Source organism: Apiospora aurea, assembly GCF_038362705.1.
Source record: "Apiospora aurea strain CBS 24483 chromosome Unknown utg000003l_segment0_segment0, whole genome shotgun sequence".
Taxonomy (NCBI): Eukaryota; Fungi; Ascomycota; class Sordariomycetes; order Amphisphaeriales; family Apiosporaceae; genus Apiospora; species Apiospora aurea.
Window position 1 is genome coordinate 964682 of NW_027117390.1, and position 18579 is coordinate 983260.

An 18579-nucleotide genomic window follows, 5' to 3' on the forward strand; every position below is an offset into this window, starting at 1 on the left:
TGATTTGACTTTCCATGCCAAACGAACGCCCTGTCAAACACCCCCTGTCAAACCCAAGACCAATTGACCAAGTCGTGGAGAAAGCATCTCCTAATCGCCATACCATTCCGCAGGCCCTTCGCGAAAGACACCGAATTCCTCCGATATTGATGATGGAGCAACTGCGCGTCAATGAGCCGCATGTAACGCCTAATCCATACCCAATCCATCCCAATATATCAGCTCCTGGCTCAGCTCCTGGCGGCAGAATGGGGGGCAGTTTGCCCAAAACGGGACCAGCAATCTTCGCCATATCCCAAAAATGGCATTCCAAGTAGGCAATCTGCCTAGAACTCATCCACCGTTATGGACACCCAGCGATTCTTCCCAGTCCGTTTTGGCTCGGTGATGGTGTGTGGCCTTTCGTTCTCCCCCAACCCCATCACAAGCCAGTCTCTGTGCTCGTTGAAGCGGTCGTGAGCCCGGGACCTGCGCCGCCTGGCGAAGTCCAGGGCACACTCCTTCATGAACCGCATAGCCAGAAGCCGGTCGTGGTCCCGATCCGCGTCATGCCTGGTGAAGACGTCCCGGTATCGGAAGAGCTCGAGCTGCCGGGGCGTCCACGTCTCCACCCGGTACTTCTTGTATGCGTCCATCTTCGCTTTGCGGTCCTCTCGGGACTCCCAGCCCCACTCGGAACCGTTTCTATCGGGGGCGGCGGAATTTGCCGACGACATGAAGCTGGTGCTGTCCGCCGCGCCCCCGGGCCCAAACCAGAGGTCCACAACTGTATCCGGCGAGGTGGTGTTGGTGGTTGAGTCCTCCCAGGATGCCGGCGCGGAGGCTACGTCGCTCGTAGCTCCATCTGTACTCGTCGAGGTTCCGTCCGGACTCCATAGGTCTTCTGCAGTCGATGTTCCCGACGTCGAAACTGCATCGTTTGAAGCTTTATCACTGCCCCAGCTGCCCCAACTGCCGTCGCTAACGCTAAAGTCGGCGTACTTGAAGGTGAGTTCATCAACCTCGTCTTCCGTCTGTGTCGGAAGCGGAACGAAAACCGGGTTGGCCTCAGGGGCTTTCTTTGCGAGGGCGTCAGCATGCCTGGCGAGGATGTTGTGCAGCGACTTCGCTGCGAGGGGCGAGATCTTGGCCATTGCGTATGTGGGTGGTGATGTCACAATGGCGGAAAGAATCGCAGGTTGAGAGCGGTAGTTGCCGTTTCCATGGAGGTCGGCTGTTGGGACGGTCGGTTGGAGGCTGGGTGTGGGAGGTGAACACGGCTGGGGTTTTATGCTTTGGAGGAGATGTTTGCGCTGCGTTCAAGAGACCGGACGGTTATGCGTTCAATGCGACAGAAGGCGAAGCGTTCAATGTGGCGGAAGACGGAGCGTTCAATTTGACGCAAGGTGGTGCGTTCAATGGGACGGAAGGACGGCGGCGGCGATGAGACGGAAGATAGCACGGTTGCGTGCGTGAACAGATATTGCTGCTGCGGTATGTCCAAGCGGCTGGGGATGAACGCCAGAAGAACAAGGCGTGCAGCGAGTTCGATGGTCAACACAGAAGATTCCGAAGAGATGGGAGATTTCGAGATGATAGACACGTGGCAAGGTGTCGTGAAGACAACAAGGTTTCGTCCGGAGAGAGATACTGGTACAGCGGCGGTATGTCCATGTACCCAAGAAGGAAATAGAAGAAAGAGCACGCCGTGCCCGTGAATTCAGGTGGTGAGTATGGATGAAAGGCAATGAGATCGAAGGTGATGGGACGAAAGGCCCGAGGCGGTAGTGTGGTGAAGCCAGCGAAGCTTGTGCAGGTGTGTTTTGCAGAATGTTGGCGATGCGTTTGATGTGACCAAGCAAGCCGCCGGAGGAGATGAACAAGATGAAGACGCGGCGTGTGCGGCGAGTTTAGACGGAACCTAGAGAAACTGAAAGAGGAGTCAATGTAAGAAGGCACCAAAAAAAGAAGAATCTCGATAGGGTGTCTCCTAGAAGACGGGATGACAGCAGGAGACGAGAGTTGAATGACTTGTAAGTTGTGTGGGTGGCCGAGGGCGTCAAAGGGTATGCACAAACGGGAGCTCCCACCGCAGGGGCCGAGTCAGTCGGGGCCCGGTATGAGACGAACTGAGTCACCCGTCCGAGGGGCAATCGAGGGGCACTATGGTGTGGCCCAAGCAGAAGCTCAGGTGGAATGATAGAAAACGAGGCAAGAACTGTCACTGTCTATTCAGCTCCGGGAAGGCACTAACTGCCCGGGCGATCGTTGGGGGCAACAATGGCCCGCGGAGCTGCACAAAACTCCAGGAAGCCCCAGTCCAACTAACCGCCATGACCGCGACCTGTACTTGCTGTCTGCCTGCTAGCTCCGGCTATGCATATAGGTGAATGTTATAGGCAAAAGAAGACTGCCTGGGGCATGGGAAACATGATATCAAGAAATGGTCCATGATGTATCTTCTAGACGAGTCATCCGTAATGACTCCCACCTCCATGCTAACTTGATTGCCATCGTGCTTCCGCCCGCCAGGTGATTGCTATCACACATGATAGGTTGCTTGCCCATCCATACATCGCTAGTTTGATAAAGCGCGGTTTGATTGTGCCTCATTTACAATCAACAGGGAGGACCGACTTCGCCTAACCTGAACTAGGCCGATGGAACTAGGCCGATGCAAGCTCCACGCGTAGACTCCTCGCGTTCGCACTGCCGGAGTTGGAGTCCAACTCGATACTGGTTTCCTGCTGCGTCTCTCGATTCGTGAAGCCAGCCCTGCGACGCAACGTCTGCATGATGGATGAAGACCCGCTGGTGTGGTGGCTGAAGGCTTCTTGGATGCTCTCCAGCGACCGGCCGCGGGTCTCGGGCATGTAGGCCGCAAGCACCAGGACCGTCCCCAGAGCCAGTCCGCCAAAGAGGAAGTACGCCCCGTACGCAGACTTGTCCAGCAGGATGGGCGTGACCATGGCGACAAGCCAGTTGGTGAACTAAGACCCAATTGAATTAGAGACGACCAATGAGGGAAACAATGACCATTGGAGACTCACGAATCCCAGTCCCTGCGCGACACAGTTGGCAGCAGCCCGGGTATGCGTCGGCTGGATCTCGCTGGCGTAGATCTTGCCCACGATCGCCCAGGTGGAGCAGTACGTCAAGCCGAAGATGTAGACCGACACAATCACGACCCACCGCGCCGCGCCGTACGGGTGCACAGCGCCCGCCGCGTACAGCGGCCCGATCAGCAGCATCACGCCGGAGAGCCCCACGCCGCCGGTGATGGCCGAGGTGCGTCGTCCCCACTTGTCCGCAAGGAGAAACGCCGGGACGGAGATGGCCAGCATCAAGACGGCAGAGAGGCCCGAGGCGAGGAACGAGGCCGTCTGCGACTCGAGGCCGGCTTGTGCGAAGAGGGTCGGAGCGTACTGATCATCACCATTTGCGGTCAGCAAGTGAGGCCTCAAGAAGCCATGCCGCGGCGGATGTTTCAAAGCGTCTGCGAAAGGAAACCAGAAACGGCCAACTTACGTAAAGCACCCCGTCGATCCCGGAAAGCTGCACCATGCCCAAGATAAACAGCGCCAGCATCGTCCTGGTACGATAGCCCCTGCGGAACAACAGCGCCAGGCCCTGCCACAGGCTCAAGCTGACCTGCTGCCCAGTCGACGGCAAAAAGTCGCGATCCTCGCTCACGAGCGAGACATCCAGCTTCTCCAGCGCAGCCGCTGCCTCCTCGCGGCGCCCATGAAGTAGATACCAGGGCGGCGAGTCAGGAAGAGCCAAGCAACAGGCAACCAGAGCGAGGGCTAGCGCGACCTGGACGATGTAGGGGGCGCGCCACGCCGTGCTGTTGCCCGCACCCAGGTCGACCGTGCCGTAGCAGATGAAGTACCCGAGGCAGGCCCCCGCCGTGTTCAGGAACTGCGGCAGACAGGCCAGGATCCCGCGGTGCCGCGCCGGCGCCACCTCGCAGATGTAGACGCTGATGTTGCTGAGGAACGCGCCGGCGCCCAACCCCGCCAGCGCGCGCCCGACCAGGAACTGCGGCAGCGCATACGACGTGCCCTGGACGGCGGCGCCGGCCCCGAAGAGCACGGCTCCCAGCATGACCACCTTGAGGCGCCCGTGCTTGTCGGCCAGGTAGCCCGCGAAGACGGAGGGGACGGCGCCCGTCAGCATGATCAGGGAGACGGTGAACCCGACCAGCGTCGCGGACAAGGGGCCCATGGACGCGGCAAAGGCCGGCATCGCCATGATGGCCCCGACAGCGCCCGTGTCGCAGCCCATGGCCAGGCCGCCTAGGGAGACTGCTACCGAGGCCAGCATGTAGTTGGGTACCCGATTCCTTGATGGCGCCATGTTATTGAGAGAAAAGTGAGGACCGATAGAAGCTCAGATGTTGGTTGACTATTGAAGTCACTGCCGTGGAGCAGTTTCTGCAGTCTTGGAAAGGCTCAACTATGAATATTTGGATTGGACCGTTTCCGAGGTTTGTAACAGAAGCACGGTAGCACAGCTATATATGACATGAGTAAACTCGGAGAGGATATGAAGATGCAGTTATCTATGGTCTAGCATGGATGGCGGAGGTGTAAAGGAAAGGGCGCGGTGTTGATCTTGCTGACAAACGACCGAATGACGTCCGACTGAGATTGCCAAGCCAACTTGGTTGTCGGATCCCCGGGACCGGTGGTCAGCAAACACTTATCAGATACCTGGTAGAAGTCACTCAGCAAAAGGGATTGATGGTTGCATTCATGTAGGTACATACTTGTCACATAAGGTAAACAGTTGATGCCTGCCATGCTACCCGCTATCGACTCCTGCAACCACTACAGATCCGTTGGCTCTGGGAACCAAGATCTATCGTAGCCCCATGCGCATCTTACTGACTGATCAATCGGGATCATCAATAACCCAGAGTCCCAAGATTATTCTTTCTGATCCCAATGAATGTCGACTGCGGTTTGCTGTTGAGTTAAATCTGGGTAGGTCAGCATAGTGCGGGGAACGACTACTTTGACCACTATGGGTTCCTCTAGCAGAAGTACGGCCCCAATAAGACGCTTATCATCGTTTGACTTCCTGTTGTATAAGATCCTACACCTCCCGAAACTTCAGGAATCGAGGCGGATATCGTGTCCGAGATACACAAATATGTCACTGGTATTTCTGATCAGCACCCAGATGTGCAGTTCGGCGATTCTCAAGCCCAAGGCCATTTTTGTGGGTACCTTGCCGCCCATCGTCAGGTCGACGTGTATAAAACCATCAGACTGGATCAGCTTCACCGTACTTCCCCAACGTGTAGATTATGTCGAGTGTTGGTGGAGACCATCGATCAGCAAGAAATCAATCAAAACTGGGAGCATACCACACTCACCATAGTACCGACGTATTATCGCGACACCTTCTTTGTGACGGGGCTCAACCCGGACACGGGCGCGGTCGAGCATAGCTCCCTGTTCTTCCTCTTCACTCCTTCCGGTATGTTACTACCCAACTTACTTGTTTATAGCCTTGTGTGTACACGCAACCTAGACTTATCATGAGGGAATCGCAGAGTTCTCAGCCACTGCAGATTTCCCTTTCATGGTTGGCTTCGGCATGGAAGTAGTACCTGGTGACACCTCGACCGATAGCAGCTTGGCCTGGGCGAAAGAGAAAATCAAAACATGTATATCAGACCATGCATGTTCGCACGGCGCTCGAGCTTCCTCACTTCTCACAAGAGTACTGGACGTATCTTATCGATCTGGACATGAGGGTACGGTAAAGTTACTGGCCACAGACCGACAAGATGCAACTTACGCCTGCCTGAGCCACTGCTGGGGCGACACAAGTCGCATGTTGAAGACGACGACGGAGACCCTGTCATCTCATCTAAACGGCATTGCGATTGCTGACTTGCCCCGATCGTTCCAGGACGCAGTCGACATCACGCGGCGCCTGGGGATCCGGTATCTCTGGGTCGACTCCTTGTGTATCATCCAAGACTGCAAAAAGGATTGGGATTCAGAGGCGCAGCGCATGGCAGAAATCTATGAAGGCTCCCACGTTACCATCGCAACCACAGATTCGCTGAACGGAGATGGAGGGTGTTATCGTCGGCCCACTAAGGAGATAAACCACGGCACAATCTGGTATACCGGAGATGATGGAGAGAAAATCGCGATTTATTCCCGCCAGCCACACGATCATTTCAAGATGAAAATGGACGGACGGGAAGGCTCGGGTGGAGATGAGTCGTCCCCGCCGCTGTGGAAAAGGGGTTGGGTATACCAGGAGCGGCTGCTTTCCCTACGCGTGCTGCACTTCTGCCGCCGCGATCTCCTGTCCGAGTGCCGTGCGGGCAACCAATGCCAGTGCGGCAAGCGGGAACCGGAAGTTGGCCCGAAAGAGACATTCGCCCAGCTACTGACGGGCGACGCCGCCTTGGACAGTCGGCAGTCCCATCGGGGCTGGTGGGCCATGACCCGGCAGTACAGCCAGCTGCGTCTCACGTTCGAGAAGGACGTTCTTCTGGCTCTGTCGGGGATAGCCCGGCGGATAGGAGACACCCGCCCGACCGAGGATGACTACCTGTGCGGCATATGGAAGTCGACGCTGCCTTACGGCCTGCTCTGGTATGTCCCGGACCCGAACCTCGAGAGCCCGGCTGGCTCGTATCCCCAACGGGCCTCGGACCCACGCGTTCCTTCGTGGTCATGGGCCTCCGTCGTTGGCCCGATACGGTGGTGGCTGCCGAGCCCGGACTTTGCCCTCTTTGCCGCGCAAGCCAGTCCCATATCTGTGCGCTGCCTCTGGTTCAAGCCCGACATGGGGCTTGTGCTGAGGCCGACGGACGAAGGGAAGTTTGAGCGTATCGGGCTGGTACACGGTTGGAGAGGTGGTGAGCTTTTGACATCGCAACAACTGCGGCAGCTGGTTGGGACTATCGAAGTTGTCTGATGTGATACACCAGGAGCCGCTGGACAGTTTAAAGCTAAGGCATGCTTACTTGGAGGATGGCGGTTTGCAACGTTATAGCATGTTGCTCCGTCAGGAAGCCAACCCAGATATCTTCATTGAGATCCCCTAAAATGAAAACAATCTTATATTGTCAAATATCATATACCAGGCCGCCTAATAGTACGTCCATTCCTGGAGCATCATCGTAGCTTGTGCCTACTTTTACACCTCGGATCTGCTCAACGGTAGGAGGCTGGGGCCAAATCATAGAAGACCCGGGCTTTGCTAAACCGCGGAAAGCGCTCGCCTGTATCTCTATGGTCCGCCCACTCTCCCACATCGCCGAAACTTGTGTTGCATTTGAAGGTGAACGAACCGAGGCTCTCACCCCCTATGCAGCCCGGGCTCCGGCGTTCCAGGTGTCTCTTGAAGTTGTCCAGTCGAGCAGTCTCGTAGCCGTATTTGCAGCGGTAGAGATCTTGGTCCTCGGCATCGGGCTGGTGGACCCTTCGGCGCCTTGTCACTTGGGAATCGTATGATGCAGTCGTAGGACGGTCGGTGGCGTGTATGGTCAGGGACGGCCCCGATGTTGCTGCAGTCTGTAAGGAAGGAGGATACTGTGGCCCGGCATTTTGCTGGTCTGCAAACATCACGAACAAGTCCTTGCAGCGTCCATATAACCCTCGTCTCCGAAGTATCATGATCGCCAGCGCCATCCAAAAGCTGGAACAGGGAAACCAGAGTAGAGAAATGACTAGGGGTTGACTGTCGTGCATTATGGGCCCGACGTTGTCTGGCCTGCCAGGAACGGAACCATAAGGCAAGGGAAAAAGTCTCCGCCATAAGCTGGGTGGAGGCTCCAGCGGACTGTCCTTCAGATTGTTGCAGGCTCGAGTTGTCGGGCTGATCGAATGGCAGTTTCTTGCAGGTGCAGTTGAAACATTGCTAGGGCTCGTGGGTGAAGGAGGGCGTGGTGTTGGTGTTGGTGGGTTCAAGGGGTTTGCGGGGGCCGCGGGGGAAGGAGTGCTAGTGGCCGCTGTCCCCGGAGGCGACCTCAGGGTCTTTGGGTCTCAAGACTACATCATCCCCCAGCTGTGTTAGGGCCCGGCCTTCTTGCAGTCTGAAATAGCGTGTACATCAATTTCCAATTGGGAAATCCCAACTACTACCTACATCCTACAAGCCGTGCGACATTTGAGTTACGCTACGAACCCAACAATCCCATTGCAGTCCGCTATTCCCGTGCCACCTATCCCAAAGGTCAGCTATTCCAATGTCCGTTATTCCAATGTCAGTTATCTCGCTCTGATTATTCCACCTCTACCCCGATGCCGGCTCAAGTTGCGCAAACGGTCGCTGTTGGGTTTACTCGAACTATTTCATGAGAGCCTCAGGAGTCAGAACCCCTCGACTAATGCAGCACGTTATTTCTGGCAGGTTGGGCTATTACCCCACCCCCCAGACGACAGACTGAGAACAATGGAAAGTGGGGCAAACGTTAATAGGAATGGGCTTAAGTAATCAACCCCACCTCAATAACCCGACAATTTTCCGATGCAGAATGGACCCATCAATCCAGTCACCAACCCATCAACTTGATCCTTCTTTCGTCTCCAGCCTCCCATCTTTCTCCGTCATATAAAATCCACACCACTTCCTTTTCACATCAACGTCGCGATCCGAAACCAGCGTCGCGCAAACGCCTCCGCAGACTCATTTGCCGTGTTCTCAATTGTGTTTCCATTTCTCTATTCCTTGCAAGCTCACAGTACTCCTTGATTGACTCGGATCAGTGGGATCACGCCGCAACCTGTCTGTATCGCACACCACAGACCAGGTTCGACGCCCTCTGGTCACGCTACGACTCGTCTAAGGGTATCTCTGATGTTTCCAAGAGTAGGATTTGGACCACGTTGACACGCGTCGCAAGAGTGCAAGCGCAAAAGGTTACAATCAGAAGGTACGCGTGTTTCCATTTCTCTGTTCTCGGCAGCTCATAGTATTCCTTGATTGAGTCGGATCGGTGGAATTACGTCAGAGCCTGCTGTCTGTATTGCACGTCGCAGACCAGGTTCGGCGCCATCTGATCATGCTACGGTTCATCTAAGGGTATCTGTGATGTTGTCGGAGTAGGATCTGGACCACGCTGATCGTTTTAGGTCAGTATTCGTAGGCCCCCTCCCTCTTCCCTTGACAACTGCTGGTTGCCTTGACTGGAATCAACGGTGTTCCACTGAGAACGGACATTGGAGCCACTCGACTATTCCGTTTATTCCGTTGATATCAGTCTCACTGGTATACTGCCAACGCACGCCACTGGAGTAATCGCCTCTCCGTCCATGACATGCCAGACGAGACGCGTTTCACCCATCCGGTCGTCGTTGTTTGCGAGCCGAGCAACCGAGTTGTGAGAGATGCCATTTCTCTTCATGTAGAGACAACAACGTGCAGCCCGTCGGTTCGCTTCACTTTCAGCATCGACACTAGCGCGCGTGCGCCATCCCTTCAGATCACCGCCGATCGAATATGTTCCTTAGCCCGGACGGTACATGACCATACAACCCAACTGGTCGACTCTCCGCCATGTATGGACCTCGTGCGCCAGCAGCTCGGCGCCACGCGCAATCTCACACGCCTTCATTTCCGATTACGAGCACTTGGTCGCCTCATCAATCCTGTTGGAGATGACGCACCTGAGCCTCAAAACTCAGTGGCCGTCGATACCCTCATGTCGCTTGCCGGATCGTCGATCTTCTCGGTCTACATGGCCCACGATGCCTTGCCGAAAGCAACATACAACGTTTTCTACAGGGCCGTTCGGCCATTTCTCAATCCCACGGGATTTCTCGATTTCGCAACCGCGCCGCAGCAGGTCGAGCTATTCCACCCCAGCTCTCCACCAAAATACGTGAACGAAACCGAGGGGCGCACGCCTTCGCACGAGTCGGACAATGATACGGTTGCGGTCACTACGCCATCAGGCTATGGCCCACCGGATGACGAAGAGCTTCCTGGGTATCCGCATAGCGAGAATGAAGCTTTCACCTCAGACCGCAAGTTACCAGATAACAATCGTAAACGTTATTTCCGCCGTAGTAGTGATGGATCCAGCACCCGAGCGACGTCGAAGCGCCGGTTATGGTCGCCCGATGCGGAAGCTTTCGTCGAGACCGCGTCTCCATCACCCTCGGCCAAGATTGGTCACTCGGACAGCCGACTTGTTGCTATCGAAGCGCGAATGAAACAGCAGGACGAGCGAATCGAAGCGCTCGAGGTGGAGAACAGGCAGTGCAAGACTCGGAATGTAGAACTTGAGCGCCGTGTTGCGGAGCTGGAGGGCTGCGTTCGGGAATTGCAAGGCTTGGAGAGTCGCGTCGACCAACTGGGAGAACAGCATGAGGTATTGGAAGAGACTGTTGCCAATGTGGACGTGCATCAAAGCGAACTGGAGGCAGACTGCAGCAGGATTGGGCTAGAGGTGGCCGAGATACGAGATATGTCAAGAGACGCATTAATTGACGACATCAACGACAAAGTGCAGGAGTCCATAGGGGATATGGTGGTCATGTACCGAGAGGAATTAAAAGGAAACTCATAAGTGCTATACAAGAAACCTAATCGGTGCGGCTTCCTATGTTGTTGCCGCTTCCTGGTTCGGTGATGATTCGGATGATACATTGTTGATTGATGTTAGCAGTGTTTTTGGTATCTATGGATGAAATTTATAACATAGTGGCCTGTTCCGCTCGTCCCGTTCATCATCCTCGTTGCGATAGCTGATACTGGAGTGGATAGAACGGGCGGACGTCCATATAGTACAGTCAAGCAATTGTCAAAACACCCGACTGATCGAACCCCTTGACCAAGATGAAGTATGCAATTCACCTCTACGGCCCCGCCGACTAAATCAATGACCCCAAGGCCATACTCCAGGTCCAGAGGTCCATGGAACCCGACCCCAAGATCGGTCCGTTCGTCAGCTTCAATCCTACTTTCGTCGCGGGTGGTGCTCTTGTGTGCCGATGCGCCAACTGAGAGCCCGGCGGCGTTCAAACCGTTCCTCGATCTCGAGTCTCGTGAACGCGGCGGTTCCTTTGGACCGAAGGAACCGTCAAGTCACTTGTGGGAAGCATTCAGTATACCGCGCCTAGTGAGAGGTATGTCATGTAGCCCAATGGTATTTTTATCGTACGTGCAGAACTGATCTTATGTCTGCTGGAGAAAAGGTGTACGTGGTCAGCGACGGCAACCCAGGTCTCCTTGGATCTCTACAACAATTCACATGAGCCGTACCTCGAGACCCTCAAGACGCCCGATACAGATGTATTTCACACCCTCCATCCAGCCTTTCGCCTTTAGCGCTGTGCAGCAGGTTGAAGAAAAGGGAGACAACATCATGGCGATGGAGGTCGCACAAAGCTGTACGTTATGGTTCCAACATCTCCCACTCTCTTTATCACCCCTCTTCCCCGGCTCCCACATCCTAACGTTTATCACAATCATCTCTCATTTGTAACTAATTTCGGCTCGTGCGATAATCCAGGGTGGGTTGCGGCTGCCTCGTGGCAAGACGCGGGCCCCGAGGATAAGTACGGCCCAGACAAGGTGTTTCAACTCTTACAGAATGGCAAAAACCTCTTGCGCATCAAGCCTTATCCCTGAGAGGGTTTACAAAGCTTTCGAGGCGTGTGCGATAATGGGGAGGGTTCAATCCCTTACCTCGGGCCGATAAAAGCAACCAATCTTTCAAGAGTCCGACAGCGACAGTTCCCGTGCCCAATATCCTGAAATCACACCTCACCTCCTCATACCTTAATGTACGAGGAACGACAAGCACCTGATCAACCCAGATCCTTTGCCGATACGGATGGCGCGTAACCAACAAAGAGCTTCCCGTCACGAGTCCTACCACTCCGCCCATTCCCTTCTGTGTAAGACTCCCATCTCAAAACCAAGTAAACGCACTGCCGATAAGGCCGGCGACAAGGACCATGGCCATCTTCTTGGGGGCGCCGGTCCCCAGCCTAGCCGCGCCCGCCTCGTGCATCCCCAAGATGAACCCGCGGGTCTTGTTGTTGGTCAAGCAGCCCCGCCAAGTGTCAAAGGCCGCTTGGGACGCCGGATGCTCGCACCAGAAGTAGCAGCCGTCCGCGAGGCCGACGGGGTTGGGGCTGCAGCACGAGACCATGTTTTCGTATAAGGAATCCTCGGCCGGGGTGAGGTAGGTGGTGATGTTGAGAGGGAGGCCGGCAATGTTCTGGGCGTCGGGCATCATCATCTTGTCTATAGGCGGGCAGGTGGCGCTGATGTTTGGCGGAGACGACGACATCTTGGGATGCTTTGTGGCTGTGCGAGGACTTAGAACAGAGGCTTGGGATGCGAATTGGGATATACTTGAAGACCAAAGGCCCGTGTCAGATTGGAACTAGGCAGCTTCTGAAAGCGAACAGGAGCGAGAGGAAAGCAAATATTTCTATAGAGCGCCCTGTCGCCGTGAAGCACCCCGGGTCACCGCAACATACGCTAGAGCCCATTTCCCCATAGCCCTCTGTAGAAGGCCCGAATAGAGCCGGGGGTCCATGATCGTGCAGTGGAGATAGAGACCCCGTTGGCACCGTCCAATTGGCTGAACCATGTTCTGAAGATCTCAGCCTACTGTTCTGGGATGCCCCAAAAGGCTGAATGCTCCGGCAGGATGGATCACGGCTCTCGCTTAGCGAGCTGTGCCACCGGACTTTGCATCCATCGGTCCAATATCGGTATGATGAAAAAATCGACTTCGTACATCTCGTCAAAAGAAGAATGGTTGAATCTATGTGATAGTACTACTGCAACTCATCAATTCTCTTGTAATGTCAATCGGTCATTATCAGTCTCATGCCTGTGATCAATTTTGTATGTCAAAATATGTGTACGCTTATGTGCATCCTGAACATCGAAACACCTGGAGGCGCTGAATACTTGACTCGCAAAGCCCATTAAGCTCCTTAACCCTGAAGCAGCAAGGGCTGGTGAGCAATGCGCTGTATACATAGTATATTGGGACATGAGGCAATGCGATCACGCACCTAAACAGAAGTCAGATAGCAAGTGTGTGAGGCTGATGAACTCGTACCTAACTATGTGCAATGGTACTCCCGCATCGGCGGTCACTTAGATAACGTCTTTCAGCCACACCTCAGAGCATAGTCGAGGCACACAACGTCGACATATTCGGTGTAAACAGGAACTTATTCTTCGCCCAATGAAAGAAGCAATGCCAGATGGCGGTCGCAGTATGAGTTCATTACATTCCATACGCAGGAAGGCAAGACGTTGGTTCTCTGTATATTACGCGTCCTTCTTCTTTGAGATCACGTTACATGTATAAACCACATCCCATAGCTGTGGCACATTTTATGGCCTCCTGACTTCTGATTTCCATACATATTGTGCAGCAAGTGTGATACTGCGTTACTTGACTTACACCCAGTCTACGTGTATTAACATTGGACTCTAGGAGTATGAGCAATGAGTTGCTTAAGGGAGAAAAGAAAAAAGTCTCTGGGAGAAGTTCAGAAATGTGGTTATAGGTATGTAGAGAAAACGCACGTGTTACCATCTCAACAACTCAAAAAGGTTGCGATCATATGCCTCATTTCGTTAGATAGGACCAAATCGACAGGGGGTGACCCCTACACGAGGTGATGTAGCGTGGCATTTCTATTTTTAACCATTTCCGCACCAACGACCTGGGACGTCCCTTGCTTCTTCAATCTGGTTTTCCACGCCCAAGACAGGCATTCATATGCAGCACACCAGTGCCTCCAGGTTTCTTCTCAATCTCTGCTGTGTCCACGCATAGAGTTGTGCATTCATCATGGTTCACCTGCCCCGACGGCGCGCGTCTCCCGGCGCTCGCGATGCCAACACCAACATCATCCGTGGACTTGGCCTTCAGTAAGTTATGATCTTTTTCACAATAAGCCACGGATAATATCAAGTAGCTGATTACATAGCCATAGTGACGCATACCATCTGGCAATGGAGGTTCTTGACCAACTCCGCGGCACTATCGTCGCCTGCCGTTACTGTCCTCCCTCGGGCCTGACCAGCTCCGATAACGTTGCATCTCTCAAGGCTAGGTTATACGATACAGTTGTCCGCATCGTGCTTGCTCAACCGCATATGCAGACGGGCATCGTAGGCGAAACCTACAAAAAGCCCAAGTTCGTGCGTCTCGACAGTCTCGAACTCCGCAACCATGTCGAATGGAAACCCCTTGATAGCTCCAAGGATTCCGAGACTCAGTATCTGGAGACAATGCAGTCCAATCTAGATGCCAAATTTTCTAACATTTCAACTCGACCCGGGTGGAATATATGTTTCCTGCACACGGCCGGGGCAGACTGCATAGATGTCATTTATGTTTGGGACCATTTTCACCACGACGGCATGAGCGGGAAGATATTCCACCAGCAGCTACTTCGAAACCTGAATCAGAAGGTGGAACCGGTTGACGAGGATCCGGACCATTGGATCGTCGACCTCCCCGGTTGCTCGGACGAGCTCCCGCCACCGCCAGAGGATCTTTGCGCATTTCCTTCGGGCGTGTTACGGCTGGCCAAGACTGTCTTCAACGAGGTGAAACGGCCCAAACTCTTTCCGCCTGGCGACACTTACGCCAGGTGGGCCCCGGATCAAGACGTCCCCGTACAAGACCCGGTTTCGCACCTTCACGATCGGGCAGGAGGTCGTCACAAGAGTAGTGGAGGCCTGCCGTCGGCATCTAACCACCATGACCGGCCTACTTCACAGTCTAGTCCTCCCGTCCCTCTCCTCGCAGCTCAGGGAGATGAAGGGCTTCGCCAGCAGGACTCCTTTTGACCTGCGGCAAATCTTCATTTCGGGTGAGAGATTGTAGGAACCGAGTATTTGGGGGGCTTACGTATTAGCAGTCGTACCAAATCCAACACAACATATTGAATTCATTAGTACGCATCTGTGTGGAACATTTTATGGCATGAAACTCTTTGCCAGGTCTGGGGGGCGGATAAGCAGCAGTAGCCCTAAGGGGCTGTAGCAGGAGGGAGGAGAGAAAGGAAAGGAAAGGAAAGCAAAGAAAAGAGACGCAAAACAGCCTCCGATTGGTATCTCAGGAACTTGGAAAAACCACCTGCCCGGTTTGCGTAACCTGCGGGCCTAGAGGCTGACCGGATTCCAGTACGCGACATCCATCATCGAACTGACGGGCCTGGCCCTTTATCTCTTAGCGATATTATCGCCTCTATGCAGCTGGTTCTAGGGGTAAATATGGGCGGGACATTGCAGTTGCAATCCTGGTTCCTCCACATGGCTCGACGGAGCCCAGATCTCTGCCCTGGCACGGATATGTATATTACGCGGTCGCGTTACATCCAGGTTTACCATTACGGGACCCATCGACCCAGAATGGAATCTCATCAAGGGAGCATCTTGATGGCGTACCGGCCTTCCTGGGGCGGGACAAGGAAATGGTTGGTATTTCAGATGCGGAAGGCGGGCGGAGTGGAGAATGAGTTCGTTGCCAGATTCTGAAACCCTGACACCCGGATATTCCACGCGAGCTCGGTTCCAAAGAACCAGTTCATCGGCCACCCTCCGTCTCTATAAATATAGATGAACATACGTACCAGCTGCATTGCAAGGGTAGGGCTGTCAGCAAGTTCTCGACATTGTCAGTCACGTTGCCATCATGTCCCATCGTCATACACCTGGAATCAAAAACTGGCTCGTCCAATCCAGATGCCAATTTTGTGTGGCAACGGGGATGCACCATACTAAGGGCAAGTTGAACATGGCAAATGGATTTCCCGGGAATCATGAACTAAGATCACACTTGGTGCATATCCGGCTCGGCTACACGTTGTCATAGATGGGCTACGCATGTGGCAAACTTGCCAGGGTCTGTACCCCGGTTTGCGTCCGCCTCATCCACTTTGTTCTAGAAGATATTATTGCCCGTCAAAAACCTGTAGCGAGTAGTCATGGAAAACCAGGATAGTTCGCCAGAGTTTGCGCTGCCAGTCGGGATTCTCCGCCCCGCCGTGTCTCAAAAGTATTTTCGATATTTCCCAACTTAACCAGACTTGGTCTCGCCCCGGTTGCTTTCGCGGGCGGGAGACGATCGTTGCATCGATGATTTCTCAAGCGTACGGGCGCCCACACTCTGCGATTCATCCGACGTGGAATGGAATGAATAGGGGCCCTTATACCTGATTTGATTGGCAGGGACGACATTGCTCACGTGCCCTACAAGGTCAAGAGAAGAAGATATAGGGACGATGGTGATCGCCCTACATCGAAATGGTCTGCGCGAATCTCTCTTGCAGATGTCCTTCCTTTTGCGTTTGATACCTTCCGTCACCTGCTGGTCAGCTCGCACACATGTCTTCCAGAAAGCCGATCGACCCAGCTCGCGCTGCGGAGAGCAACCCGGGGGGGATCCTCGGCGTCACTTCAGCGTTTCACGCCATAGCGCTGATCTTTGTTGCAACCCGCATCTACATTCAATTGGCCATCGTGAGGTCGTTCGGGAAAGATGACGCCATGATATTGATGTCTGTCGTAAGCGAACAATACCCTCTGTTAAAGACCCCTTCTACTTCATCATGGCCTTGCATATACTTGTCGTATACTACCAAGTCAGCTAACGCGTAGGTATTAGACATGCGCTCTCCTTGGTGGAATGGTCACGTACATCATCGCCGCCTTCCACGGGCTGGGGCGGCACGCGGACACGATCCCGACGGCAGACTACAAGGAGGACATGAAGATTACCTTTATCCAATTCGTCATATTGACCATCGTCGCTCTCGCGTGTCTCAAGACCTCCATCGGGTTCGCGCTCCTTCGGCTCAGCCACTCGCGCCGGTACCCGCAGATAATCTGGAGCATGATCGGTATGCCATCACTCCGCCAAAAAGAAAAAACAATCACCGCCATCGCCAAGCGCGCCGAGAAACTGACATATACCACGCAACAGTCTTCGTCGGCGTTTACGCCATGGTCTCCTGGATTGAGTGGCTCAGCAGCTGCGACCCAATCGCCGGCTTGTGGGACAAGTCGGTCCCGGGGGTCCGGTGCCGGCCCGCCGCGACGCATAAGGGCTTCACCCTCATGAACACGGCCTGTAACATCTTCACTGACGTCGTCTTCGCCACCCTGCCCGTCCCCATGATATGGCGCCTGCAGATGACGTACCGCGCACGCGTCTGCCTCATCGGCATTCTGCGACTCGGCTACGCGGCCGTGCTGCTCGGCATCGCCAAGGTCCTCTGCCAGAACGTCTTTCGGGGGGAGCCGGACCAGTCCTTCACCAACTTGATCCAGTCGTTCGAGTTCCTCCAGATCAATGTAGGGATTATGGCCGCGTGCGCGCCCAGCCTCATGCCCCTAGTCGGTGGCGTCCGGCGCCTGACCTCGTTGACGTCGCGGTATGGGGGAGAGCGGCGGCGGCGAAGACGGTCGGGTCTCCCAGTACCGCACCGGCGCGCAGTCGGCTGGGGGACGTCGGGAATCGAGGGGCATCGGCTTGGGCGGCGGTGCGGCGGGCGGTGCCAATAAGAAGGGGTGGTTCAGATCGAAGGGTGAGACGGACGAGTTCGAGATGACGACGGACATGTCCGGGGCCCTGCACGAGCGGGAAGGGATGCATCAGGTGAGGGCGACGGCTGTCAGCCCGCCGGGGAGCGAGGAGGAGGATTGGCACATCAAACCCGATGGCGATAATATCGGGATTATGAGGACGGTTAACGTTAGCGTTAGTAGCATCAAGTAACATAAATGCAATAATAATTCCTTTTGTTACCTTATAGTATGTCAGCTCAAAAGGATGATCAGTGGGTCGGATGCTAGGGAGATCTTCAAATGCAATCGCCCGCTGCGAGCATCAATCATCCAGCAGCTCATGTTGATTATGATGCCATTAATGAGGTTTGCCAGGCAGGCAGGGTCTCAAGGCACCTCCGATCCTAGCAGTCAAGGAAAATACTGATTGGGAAAAGGGAGAAAAGTTGAATTAAAAGTCAGAACAGGCGGTTGGCACTACTTGAAGCAGGGAGACCTTGTCACTGAAAGTAGAAACTCTAACGATTTAGGCTGCTGTGCCGCCGTGCTCGAGCAAATTAATTCGCAGTCAACCCCTGCCATAGCAGCCGCAGTCAAGTCGTTGGTAGAAACTTGGCCAGCTCTACTTGATGTATTCCTTGCAAGTCTTTCGTTTCCTCTTGGCCACCCTGGCATGAATCGAGAAAGTAGGAGAAGGAAAGGAGGAGGAAGATATGACGGGTTACGGGGCTTACACCTACAGAGAAATACTTACAATCCTCCGCATCTTAGTGAGTGCATCCCACTAAAGGAAGCACCCGGCGCCAAAGGTACGCACTCAACCTTTTAGTAACATTAGTGACGGGACCAACCTAAAATCGACACACGACCCCTCAACACCAAAACAAAACATCGCCAAATTCACTAAGGATGTTGGCGTACCGCCTCTATGCATGCCAAGTTCAAAAGTATTGATATCTCCACATACACACCTAGAGACAGGAGCAGTTTGAACTAATATAAACTCTGTGCATTGTAGCTGGCGATGGAGTATAGGAAGTCTAACTAGCATGATGACGTGGT

At 54.3% G+C, this 18579-nt stretch overlaps 8 protein-coding genes across 8 annotated transcripts; 4 read left to right on the top strand and 4 right to left on the bottom strand.

Annotated features, from left to right (window-relative positions):
- Positions 1 to 326: 326 nt before the first annotated feature.
- PG986_004135 (uncharacterized protein) lies at positions 327 to 1133 on the bottom strand (the record flags this gene model as incomplete). Its single annotated transcript, XM_066840357.1, has 1 exon — positions 327 to 1133. One exon carries the CDS (start codon positions 1131 to 1133, stop codon positions 327 to 329), a length of 807 nt encoding a protein of 268 aa, XP_066702984.1.
- Positions 1134 to 2645: 1512 nt separating this feature from the next.
- On the bottom strand, positions 2646 to 4338 carry PG986_004136 (general substrate transporter; the record flags this gene model as incomplete). Its single annotated transcript, XM_066840358.1, has 3 exons — positions 2646 to 2969; positions 3030 to 3404; positions 3508 to 4338. 3 exons carry the CDS (start codon positions 4336 to 4338, stop codon positions 2646 to 2648), a joined length of 1530 nt encoding a protein of 509 aa, XP_066702985.1.
- A 764-nt stretch (positions 4339 to 5102) lies between these two features.
- On the top strand, positions 5103 to 6930 carry PG986_004137 (uncharacterized protein; the record flags this gene model as incomplete). The annotated part of the gene is made up of 2 exons (XM_066840359.1): positions 5103 to 5466; positions 5543 to 6930. Coding segments are annotated over 2 exons (1752 nt in total), but the record flags the coding sequence as incomplete, so codon positions are not given.
- A 239-nt stretch (positions 6931 to 7169) lies between these two features.
- PG986_004138 (uncharacterized protein) lies at positions 7170 to 7580 on the bottom strand (the record flags this gene model as incomplete). The annotated part of the gene is made up of 1 exon (XM_066840360.1): positions 7170 to 7580. One exon carries the CDS (start codon positions 7578 to 7580, stop codon positions 7170 to 7172), a length of 411 nt encoding a protein of 136 aa, XP_066702987.1.
- Positions 7581 to 9274: 1694 nt separating this feature from the next.
- On the top strand, positions 9275 to 10528 carry PG986_004139 (uncharacterized protein; the record flags this gene model as incomplete). Its single annotated transcript, XM_066840361.1, has 1 exon — positions 9275 to 10528. The coding sequence occupies one exon, from the start codon at positions 9275 to 9277 to the stop codon at positions 10526 to 10528; it is 1254 nt and encodes a 417-aa protein (XP_066702988.1).
- Positions 10529 to 11875: 1347 nt separating this feature from the next.
- Positions 11876 to 12259, bottom strand: PG986_004140 (oxidoreductase family protein; the record flags this gene model as incomplete). Its single annotated transcript, XM_066840362.1, has 1 exon — positions 11876 to 12259. One exon carries the CDS (start codon positions 12257 to 12259, stop codon positions 11876 to 11878), a length of 384 nt encoding a protein of 127 aa, XP_066702989.1.
- A 1530-nt stretch (positions 12260 to 13789) lies between these two features.
- Positions 13790 to 14796, top strand: PG986_004141 (uncharacterized protein; the record flags this gene model as incomplete). Its single annotated transcript, XM_066840363.1, has 2 exons — positions 13790 to 13869; positions 13935 to 14796. 2 exons carry the CDS (start codon positions 13790 to 13792, stop codon positions 14794 to 14796), a joined length of 942 nt encoding a protein of 313 aa, XP_066702990.1.
- Positions 14797 to 16335: 1539 nt separating this feature from the next.
- On the top strand, positions 16336 to 17728 carry PG986_004142 (uncharacterized protein; the record flags this gene model as incomplete). Its single annotated transcript, XM_066840364.1, is given in 4 exon segments — positions 16336 to 16515; positions 16616 to 16850; positions 16934 to 17384; positions 17398 to 17728. The coding sequence occupies 4 exon segments, from the start codon at positions 16336 to 16338 to the stop codon at positions 17726 to 17728; spliced, it is 1197 nt and encodes a 398-aa protein (XP_066702991.1).
- Between the last annotated feature and the right edge of the window lie 851 nt (positions 17729 to 18579).